Consider the following 11,193-nt stretch of genomic DNA (forward strand, 5'->3'; position numbering starts at 1 on the left):
GACAGCATGATCTCAAGTTGGAGATTTTCTAACAAATTAACTCACTTAAGGGATATTTAGACCACAAAATCTGGCATTTTTTCCCCACTTCATGTCCAACAGATAAAGCTGTTCACATATCGTCCACTGTGGGGCTGACTTGTTCTGTTCTTCCGTTTCAGAAAGCTCCAGCTAGCAGCAGTCATCGTCTCATCAAGCCTCTAAATTTATTCTAGTTTGGAGAATCCATCTTTTGCCGCACCCACCAAGTCCTTTGACAGCACTTTGGTGGTGGAGAGTTTCAAACAAAGAAATGCGTTCATTTCTTGTTAAGAAAAAAAAATATTGCGTAGGAGGGATTTATTTATATCTTTCAATGGGGATGGTGAAGAGCTGAGCCAAACAGCGAAGCACTTAATTCACTAGTTTACGTAAATTGATAAAGGATGGTCTGCCCAGGAAGAGGGATGAACGTTTTTAACATTGAATATTTTTTTGATTTTTATAGTAATTTGGACAACAAATATACATTATACATTGGTGCAATGCATCTTTTGTCCCTGATGCCAAACAGACTCAAAATTATTTGATTGTATTTGTTTCAGTGGATGTAAAATTGAAAAAAAATATATTTTCTAAGTGGCACAATCATGAGTGACAGGGCTAATTTTACACATAGGGACTCCCATTTTAACATCTAAGAAATGTCCAGTGTGTTAAAAAACCCCACAAAACTCAGAGATGTTTAAGTATTAATGAGCTTAAATGCTTCCTGACTTACATAAAAAGAAAGACATGCGTGAGTTTCCCAGAGGACATTTGATGTAGATAAATATGTTTTAATTTTGCCTGATGTTGGTAATTTTCATCATTCCTTTAGTCTCTAAGCATTAACACTGCAAAAAAAAAAACTCTTGTGAAGTTTTAGCATTTATTTTCCAAAGCAGTAAAAAAATACAAATTAAAAAAAGACGTTTTGTCTAAATAGGTAAAGTGGTTCTGACAATTTTAATATCATCGACCGGACGATCTTGACTGTTTGTTTCCACCAGCCCGATCCGGTTTAGCACACCCATGCCTTGGCACACTCTTCCAAAAATACTATGCTTCCCGTCCAGCCACTGCGTGGGTCCGAGGGTGAGGAAGAACTGACTTCCGTTGGTGTCTGGTCCTGCGTTGGCCATGGCCACAATTCCAGCGCCTGAAGAGATGAACAAAGGAAAAGAAAAGAGAGGTCATTTTCTGATGTTCACAGATACTGAAGATGCAAATTATCTTAACAGAAAAACCAACACACTTTTGGGCAGTCACATTATGACAAATTATAGCAAAAAATGACATTTATTGATTTAAACTTCTAAATTAAATGTTGAATGTGGATAAAATCCACCTATGTGTTGACATGTTTTTTTTTCCCCTCTGAGATTACCTGTAAATTTCAGGTCCGGGTGAAGTTCATCCTCAAACTGTTTACCATAAATGGAGGCACCGCCTCGACCTGAGGGTCAAAACAAAGATCAACAGCTGCACATTTAGCCAACCAACCAAAGTAAAAATCACATACAGGGCCTTCTACATTTACTAAAAACATGGCAAACATACATTTTTAAATAAATTGAGCCCAACAGCAGCACCATAATCTGACACTTTAGATTTAGAAAAATCAAATCCTTAATTTGATTACCTGTATCTAGTGGATTAAAAAAAATCCTACATTATAAAATATCTTATTTTATGTGAAAAGCTCACACAAAACCTATGCACAAAAAATTGTGCATTAGGGCTAAATCTGGTGCAATGTGCCTCTTTTCATGGTGCTAAATAAACTCAGTTATTTGATTAAATTTAAGGTTTCAGTGGGCGTAGATAAAAATAAAAAAAAAACAGGCTTCTGTACTGAGCTCCCTGACTCTCTAAGACATGAAAGTATTATTATATTATATTATATTATATTATATTATATTGAGCTAAACCAGCAGTTAGAAGCTGCAAGTGGCTCTTTAGATCCTCCACTGTGGCTCTCAAACTGTTTTTTTTTACTAACATTGTTAAAGAAAATCTTTTAAAATCTTCTCAGAAATCTATTAACGTGCTACAACAACAAATAAAAACTACTTAGCAGATCATTTACACTGTTAGAGTAATGACTACTTTTGTGAAGTAATTATTTTGTTTTTTTTTTTTACATAATTTTCATTTAAATTTTAACATTCTGCTAACAGAAAAGCTATTCCCTGCAATATAAACATTTGATTTAATTTTAAAACCCAAAAAACATAAACTCGCTTTTTTTTTGGCTTAAAAGTCAAAACAAACATCTTATTGTAGACAATGTCACAATTACATATTTTATTTTATAGATACATTTCGCATTTGTGGCTCTGAACAGATTTTGTTTGGTTGGAGCAAAGGCTGCTGACCCCTGATCTACATCACTGCACTGCATTTCTGGCTGCATGTTGTGTTGAAATGTAACCCTTCACCTTCAACTCTTTCAGGTGTTGCGTTCAACATGGTGATTTTACGTAGGAGCATCAAAATAATGGAGGTTAAAGGTTAAAGCACTCCAAACGTTTGAAGTTATTTGTAAAGAGACGTGCATAAATTCCTTCCTTCCACCTACCTGTTCCTGTAGGATCCCCCGCCTGCACCATGAAGTCTTTGACAATCCGGTGAAACTTGGTGTTGTTGTAGTAGCCTCTCCTGCCCAGCTCTGCGAAGTTCTTGCACGTTTTGGGGGCATGGTTCCAATAAAGCTCCACCAGAACCGTCCCCATCCTTAAAAACACATCACCGTTGCCATTAGTGTCAATCCGTTAAAAGCGGAACATGCTCTGCAGCACCACCTCGTAGTGAAAATGTGATATTAACATAGGCACGTTCATTTCTTAAATTGGATCTATAAGCACGTCTCCGTGCGCACAAAAATGAAAGCTAGCAAGTTTAGCATGTAGTGTTTTCATACTGACGTGGTCTCCAAAGCCACGGTGGGCGGCTGCCATGTGTCTGGAGGTATGCCGGACATTATAACGTTACACAGCAGGATACAAGTCCAAATAACCCAAACAAACCAGTTAGGTAAAACAAATGAACAAACTATCAAAGCTGGTGGCTCATTCAAACCGATCCTGGAGCGGCTCTTAGTCTTCTTCTTTCAGTTCCTGTCGAGTCCTCTTGATGTTAGAAGTGTACTGTCCTCTGCTGGTCAAACTCATACACAAAGACATGTTTATTTTCTTTTTCCTCTTCTTCTTCTTCTTCTTCTTCTTCTGAAGGAAGTCGGCTGGCAAACAACTGTTCAGTGTACAATATCGCCACCAACTGGTGATCAGTTTTGGTTAATGTTCAAATTCGCTTCAAAAAAACTATCATTTTTCTACTCATGGGCGTGGTTATTATTAAAAATGCTACCAACGCTTCTTCAGATAAAACAATTGATTATTGTCCATTAAAAATAAACATCGTGTGTGTGCTTGATCTTTTCGTGCAGAGTCCAGAAATAACTAAGGTTGTGTTACACACGGTTGTGCTGTTGGATAGGAGTTCAGAGAAGGTACTTTGCTTTCTATTTTTTTTTAATTATTATTATTTTTATTGTGCTCTTCTTATTGGGTAACGAATTGCTTTGAAAATTTTGCTGAAATATATCCTTGTCATGTTGAGTGACTCTTGTCCATGTCACTCATGTAAAGGTAAAATAGCAGTTTTTTAAAAAAAATCCACCTACAAATTATGCACAGTCTTACAGTTAAATATCTGAAACAGTTCTTCATTCGTTAAGATAAAAGGTACTGAAAAATAAATGTAAAAAGAACCTTGAAGTTTGCTGCTTAAAGGAATGTAAGTAAAAACTACTCATTTTATGTATTATTATTATTATTATTATTATTATTATTATTATTATTATTATTATTATTATTATTATTATTACTATTATTATATTCTTTTATTATCCCTTGTTAATACAGTTTAAATGTTCCAGTTTTTTGTTTTTCTTAGAGTCAATCTGTGTGTAAGGTTTCTATACACTTTATTTTTCTGCATGAGTCAATGATTTCTGCTGTATTTTGCAGATGTGTAGGCAGCCTGCCACCCTGCCTGATGTCAGCTCTGGATCATGAAAGAAAGTTTTGTGTTTAAAGTCCCTTTGGCTTCCTGTCTCGCGCACTGTAAAGCTGTTCAGTGATGCTTGATTTATGTTCAAACTGGCTTCAGATGCAGGACATGAACATGCCCCACAGGAAAGGGTGATCTTTGGATTACATTTACGTACATTGGCATTCAAACTTTTTTTTATTTTGTTCTTTTAATCAACATGCAGGTTTATACTAACACACAAATATCCTTTTGAGTCTGATTCAAATAATAATCAACTGCCTTCTGTTCTTTTGGAACCATCTGCATGCTGCAAACTTTACAATACAACACATTAGTTTGCAAAAAACAAGAATAACTATCAATCACCAAAATACATCACATCATAATTAAGCTGCATTAACCAAATGTAAGAAAGTAAGTAAACTTTATTTATTTTTTTTGTACATTTCACAGTGGCCTGTCTATTAAAAGCTTTTAAAGACTAACATTTTAAAATAAATTGTATCTTTGACAGGCAGACATGGCAAATGAATCTTTCAGTCATTAATCCTCAGTATCAAAGGCTGATGTTAAGACCAATGTTTTTATGAATGTGATAACATAGTAAACTTTATAAAGTTCTGAAAAGTGTCAACTAAATTCTAGAGAAGTCACCTCTAAGTCAATGTGTTTTTTTAATGCAAAGCCATCAAGGATTGTTATAATTTTTGTTTTAATTCACATGCAGAATTAGTTCTAGACATAGGGAATGGCATGATCCCTAATGTTTCAGAATCTTAAAAAGGTTTCTGCTGGTAGGTGTGAAAAGTCTGACCCCTGGGAAACAACCAAGGAATAATTCTGACCCACATTAAAGGCCTGCAGCTGCAAAACTATACACCAACCGGTTTTGTTCCGCATTCCAGAGACAAAAAAGAGGACTTTGATGCACAAATCTGGAAAAAAATCTGTAAAGATGTGGAAATGTGGAAAAAAAAACATTTCAATATGCCATCTGTTTTTACAATAAATTGTCTAGACTGTAGATTTTATGACCTACAGTCATAAAATGTTCTGGTTTGTTAGGATGTTCCCAACTGTTGATGAATTGCAACCTTTATGTTGGTGCCTAACCTCACACAGCCTGAAGGAAAGGTGAACTTTCTGCCTTTTTAAACAGAACTCTTATGTCTAGTAAAGCCAACGCAGCAGTCGACATTTCTCTCTCTGTTATATTCATCTATGTCCAAGTATTAGCTGGAGTTAAGCATGGGTGCTACTGTGAAAAAAAAGCTTTCTGAAAAATAGATTGTCCTGTTTCTATGTCCTGTTCTGTCAGAACATAGAAAGTGTTTGCAGAACTAGGAAAACAGATGCTTTCTGGTCAAGAAAGCATCTGTTTCCATACACTGTTCGCCTCTGAACTACTTCTGCATACTTTGTGCTATTCAAACATTCAACTTTTACCATATTTTGCTCATTCAGAACATTACTGCTATGTCTGTTGGTACTGACATCATCTAAGGTTTATGAAATATACATTTTGGGATCATCTTGGGCCCCATTGAAGTGAACAGAACATAACATAATTTCTGAAAAAAATCAGAGAAAAACTTTGAGCTCTTTCACAGCTAACTACTTCCATGTGTACTCAGCTAGACATACCATTGAAGTATTAAAATGTAGTCATATCCATCAACTACTTCTGTTTATTTAAGCATTTTCATATGTTTTACAGAATTCAGTTTTTTACAGAATTCAGTGTGAGGTTATGCACCGTCACGGTGCATAACCTCACACTGACTGTGATGCAGGATCATGTGAGACAGTGATGTGTAAGTTCCTGGAGTGGTGGCAAAGATACTGAAGATTATTTTTCATAGGGCCATGATCAGCTAATGACAGATGTTGGGTAACTTCATCATGCTTATACTATACCAAAGTGCCAGATGCTCTGCTCAGATCGAGCGCCGAGAGCAGAATATACCATGCATGTGATAGAGAAAGACCAAGTCGTTTCAATGCGAAAGGTGAAATATGCACAAATAGCAATGAATAAACTCAACAAAACTATCGCATAATTATATTTTAGGTTATGCTGCTGTTCATTTCAACTATTTTTATTTATCTTTTGTGCTTTCTCGTTAATAACTGTTGTGATACTGGAAGTTTTCAAGGTGAAACATTGAAGAAATATATTCTTGTCACCAATTCATAGCACTGGAGCCCAGCATATTAATAAATCTGCTAAAATCCATTACAATTAATCTACACATAGAGCACAGGACAAAATAATTCAGGCTGTGAAAGAGTAAAACACCTCTGTCAGATCTCAAAACTGCTATTTTACCAGACATTGTTTAGCTCCATCCGTCTTCCTATCGACTCTGATCAGACTGGACAAACTGTTCTGGTGAGTTCAACCACTGATTATAATTATAGGGAAGCAACATTTCCAAACAACGCAACATCCACCAGTTTACCTTGGGAAACTTTTGGCAAAAACAGCGATGCACTCACCCTGACAAATCTCCAGGGAGATTATTTTGTAATTTGTAATTTTTGTAATTTAGTAATTTATTTCAGACAAACCTTTCACCGGCAATGTAGAACAAACACAAAGTACATAATAAATTTCTTGAAGACACATCACATCGGTGATTATGAGTCTGAAAAGGAGTATGAAGAAGTATAACTTATATAATCAGACCCCTTTTCCAGCTGTAATTTATCACATTATTTTCAGTTTCCAGTATCCTTCCTGACAAAATGAAATAATAATTGTAGTAATATTTCCTCAGCCAAATGAAAGTACTGCATACACACACATACACATTTGTACACATACATATATACATATTCACATATACATACACCTATACACATACATACATACACCCATATACATACACCTATACACATATACATACATACACCCATATACACATATACATACATACACCCATATACACACCCATCTGCTTATATACAAAATACACAACTATTTACATACCTTTATACATTTACCCACACCTGTACAGACCTGCACCCACTTGATGAAATCATACTTAGAGTTTTAATTCCCAGCCAGGATTATCCCCCTTGTTCTTCCTTATACCTTTGAATAATAGCTATTTTGAGACCTTTCTTAAAATATCTCATCTCTTCCTGACCATGTTTTTACTCTTCTGCAGAGAGATGGAATAGCTTACATTTTCCCTTCAAGCCACCAGCTGCTCATGGTTTCAGATAAAAGGAGTTGCTTTAACATTTGTTTAATACATTTAAAGCATATGGATTACTGGTCATCAGAGTAACATAAAGAAAGCTGTAGATGTTATGTGAAACAGCTGTCTGCTGTCTAAATATACCTGGTGGGTTTGAATGTTCAAGAGTTTTCCAAAATGTACAAGTATGAGCTCACAGAAACCCCCCTCTGTTTCAAACCTCCGAGGAAAATATTCCTGAATGCATGACAACCGAGAGATCTACAGCCAAAGACGGGACTAAGACATCAAGAATGAATCACAGGACAATTCAAGGAAGGGCATAAATGGTTGTCTTGTAAACAAAACACAGCTGCAAATGTTTGCATAGAATTATAATGACTTCACATACCTTACTTTAATGCTTAATACATGGAGTAAAAAACATAATATTTTCTCAAAATTGTAGCTGTTTATGGAGGACCAGCTTTGGTCCTACATAGCTGTTCACTATGCCTTGCAATTACTCTTTGCACTCACGGTTAGTATTTCTTGAGACATGGACTAGATACTTAGGGACTTCCATTATTGAGGATATAAAACCATAAGATTGCGAATACTAGAGTCTCTTTTGTGCAAAGAATTAAGATATAGGATTTTTTAAATTACTGTATGCAGGATCTAATGACTGATTGACATTATCACAAATTTCAAACATCTAAATAAAAACCCTAAGCCTAATTGCGACATGTCAGATTATTTAAAACTATTGAAACAGTGACACCTAGTGGTTGCTCATGATTTATCAAGTGGGGAACGTTTCTCATAGTCAGTTTGGTTTTTGATACTTTTTTCTTTGCCTCAAGAACTGAAGTCATCCTTTGAAGGCTGCTCTTTGGTCTGACTACATGTTCGCAGTTTTTATTAACATTTGTTGGCATTTTCAGGGGCATTCTTCATTCCTTACGGACTTTTTCTTGTTACCTGTGGAATTCCCACTGGAAACTTCCCACTGGAAGTCAGGGGGGAATCATGTGCTGGAGAAAGGTCTGCCCCTTATTTGAAGGTAAGTAAGCTCACAAAGACTGTAATAATTGAAATGAAATGCAGTAAACCAATAATAATTATGTCATTGGCTATTTCCAGGATTGAGATATGCTAGTCAGATGATTATTTTAATTTTTTTATTTTATGCTAGTGTCAGCTACATCGTAGTTTTGGCCTGGGCTTTCCGCTACTTTTTCGCTTTGTTCTCTACAGAGTTGTCCTGGACAAGCTGCAACAACATGTGGAATACCGGTAAATTCATTAACTATGACAATAAAACACAACACTGAATTTAATAGCAGTATGATGTTAAGACTGTAACTGGTTAAAAAAAAACCTTAAAGGGTTTAGACCCATTCAAGTTTTACACATTTTGTCTTGTTAACTCAAACAAAAAATATTTACGTATTTTGTTTGAATTTAATATGACAGTCCAACATAAACCGAATTATGACACAAAAACAAACAAACAAACAAAAAAACATAAGAAACATGGCGTTCTTTTAGATTCCCAGAGGGCAAACACAGAGTTAAGTGATCAAACAATATCAGCTTTTAACATCTCACAGAGAATGATTTAATCCAGCATCTGAGCCCAAAGATCCACAGTAGCATTGAAGGTGCTGCAGAGATTTACACCTCAGACATTTATTAGTCTAGCACAGCACAAAACTGTCATTTATGTAAGAGCTGGAAGATGAAAGATGTCCTGATCAGATTGGACTAAATATAAACCTTTTGTGTTACATGCAAAATACTATGTATAAACATCTCCCCCAATAACACACCATTGCAAAGGTGAAATGTGGTGGGAAGATGCATCACAGTTCATAGCGAAGATGGAGGGAGATAAATCTATGCCAATCCTGGGGGGGGAAAAAACATACAGGTGAACTTTCTAGCAAAACAAGACCACAAACACAGAAACAGGCACAATACAGTTTATATCAAGGCATGTTTGGTGAATGTGTTTGGAAGGCCTGGTTAAAGTTCTCAAATCCAGTTGAGTATCAGTGGGAAAACTCAAAATCAGATGTTCAGAGAGGCAGAAACTTTACTGAAGCTGACAGGGACACTGCAAAAGGCAGGAGGACTAAATACATATGCACTGATTAGACTTAGTATTTTTTGTATTAGTATTACTTTCCTTCCACTTCACAGCAATGTAAATGTTATGCCCATCTATTGGATAAAGTACAAATAAAATACATTGAAGTTTATTTTTGCTATGTAACAAACCACATGGCTGTGTTTATCCTTTCAGTGTTTTCATATATTTCAGATAACTGTGTGGTAATAAACCACTATAATGGCTCTGCTAACTGGACTGGAAGGAATGCATCTTTGTCATCCTCTGTTCTGGAGTTTTGGCAGTAAGTCCTGGAACATTTTGGACAGACACAAACTTTCTTCATCACTCCAAGGATTCTTAGCTCCCTCTTGTTTAAAATTCTATCTAATCAGCAAAAATATGGGAAAACACCACTATACCAAATATATAAAGAACATTGAATGGCACATTTGGGTTCAGGGCCTGTAAACTGATTCCAAAAGATGACATTTTGGGATTAGACATTTTGTTGTAAACCTTTGTGATCTGTCAGTCCGGACATGTAACTGATTAAACCCACATTATACCTCAGGTTGTTGTGTATTGCAACTATTTGTGCTGTAACTGAATATATATTTAAGGCTCTTTATCTGTTAATACAAAACATTTTGCAAACATATATTTTCCAATTCCAAGAATAATATTCAATACCATTAGATTTAGATTCATAAAATGCATATTTTATGTTTTCGCATCCACCTGAATAATGTGTAGTTGCCCCCCTGCCATCAACTATGTACTGGAGATAAATGAAGTCTTATCATGGAGGAGAAGGTGCATGACCACCTCCTGGAAAGGTGGCAATTACACAGACATGGAGGCAGACACAACTGCTGTTTCCAGCCAATGTTTTTAAGTTTATCTTGCTAACAGGACGGATGATTTTTTTTTTTACTATTTTATGCAGGCGACCTACTTCACAGCTACATTCCCCCTCTTCTTGTTAGTATTGCTGTTAATCAGAGGAGTGACTCTTCCAGGAGCTTTACATGGTATAAAGCACTATCTGTACCCCAATCCTGCACGGCTCGCTTTGCACTTCCTTTTAATTTATTTTGAGTGTAACTGGACAAACTTGCCCTGACTGTCTCATAGGTCTGGATGGATCCTGGAACACAAATGTTTTATTCATTTGCTCTGTGCTTGGGATTTTTGACCGCTCTCGGGAGCTGCAACAAGTATAACAATGACTGTTACAGGTGAGCACCTTAGAGGAGTCTTTATGGATCTAGTTTTTGTCAGAAAAGATCATAGTTTATTCCTACAGCAATTCCACAGTTGTTTATTCTGTTGCCTTGCAGGAAGGAGGTCCTAAGTTCAAATCCCAACTTTATACGTACTACAACTAAATGACACATCACTTGTGATATGGTTGCCAGACTGTTTACAATTTGTGTCTTACATGATACAAGTTGCTTCTGTCTTTCTTTTTGCAGAGACTCCTTCTATCTTTGCTTGGTAAACAGTGGAAGCAGTTTTTTATCTGGAGTTGCTGTTTTGCTACATGTCACAAAAGCAGGGTGTCGACATTTCCGCTGTTGCTGAATCAGGTACAGATGTAAATCTGGTTTTTGCTTGAGTACCGCCATGCTTTTAGTATCAGCCCCACAATACTAGAAACTAAATAAACCATTTCCTTTGTGGTTTATTTTGCAGGTCCCGGACTCGTCTTTATAGTCTACCCACAAGCTGTAACTCTCCTGCCTTGGCCTCAGTTCTGGTCCTTGTGCTTTTTCTCGATAATTATCTTTTTAGGAGTATAATTATCTTTTT

General features: G+C 36.1%; 1 protein-coding gene across 2 annotated transcripts; it reads right to left on the reverse strand.

Moving 5' to 3' along the window:
- Positions 1 to 891: 891 nt before the first annotated feature.
- Positions 892 to 3,229, reverse strand: ppil1 (peptidylprolyl isomerase (cyclophilin)-like 1). Of its 2 annotated transcripts, none has more exons than XM_008408815.3 (4): positions 3,077 to 3,229; positions 2,603 to 2,757; positions 1,409 to 1,477; positions 892 to 1,180 (listed from the first exon to the last, which is right to left on the reverse strand). In XM_008408815.3, exons 2-4 carry the CDS (start codon positions 2,754 to 2,756, stop codon positions 960 to 962), a joined length of 444 nt encoding a protein of 147 aa, XP_008407037.1. In that variant the 5' UTR covers position 2,757; positions 3,077 to 3,229; the 3' UTR covers positions 892 to 959. The 2 variants fall into 2 exon arrangements, with proteins under 2 accessions (XP_008407037.1, XP_008407035.1); XM_008408813.3 differs by having other exon boundaries at positions 2,949 to 3,227.
- Positions 3,230 to 11,193: the final 7,964 nt, after the last annotated feature.

The sequence above is a fragment of the Poecilia reticulata genome, chromosome 5 (genome assembly GCF_904066995.2).
Source record: "Poecilia reticulata chromosome 5, P_reticulata-male-v2, whole genome shotgun sequence".
In the NCBI taxonomy this organism is placed as follows: Eukaryota; Metazoa; Chordata; class Actinopteri; order Cyprinodontiformes; family Poeciliidae; genus Poecilia; species Poecilia reticulata.

Coding starts and splice junctions, on each gene's coding strand:
- ppil1 (XM_008408813.3), bottom strand. CDS start 3,004: ATGTCCGGCATACCTCCAGACACATGGCAGCCGCCCACCGTGGCTTTG. Junction 2,758..2,948: donor ACCGTGGCTTTGGAGACCAC/GTCAGTATGAAA, acceptor TGTGTTTTTAAG/GATGGGGACGGTTCTGGTGG. Junction 1,478..2,602: donor GGGGGATCCTACAGGAACAG/GTAGGTGGAAGG, acceptor TTTGACCCTCAG/GTCGAGGCGGTGCCTCCATT.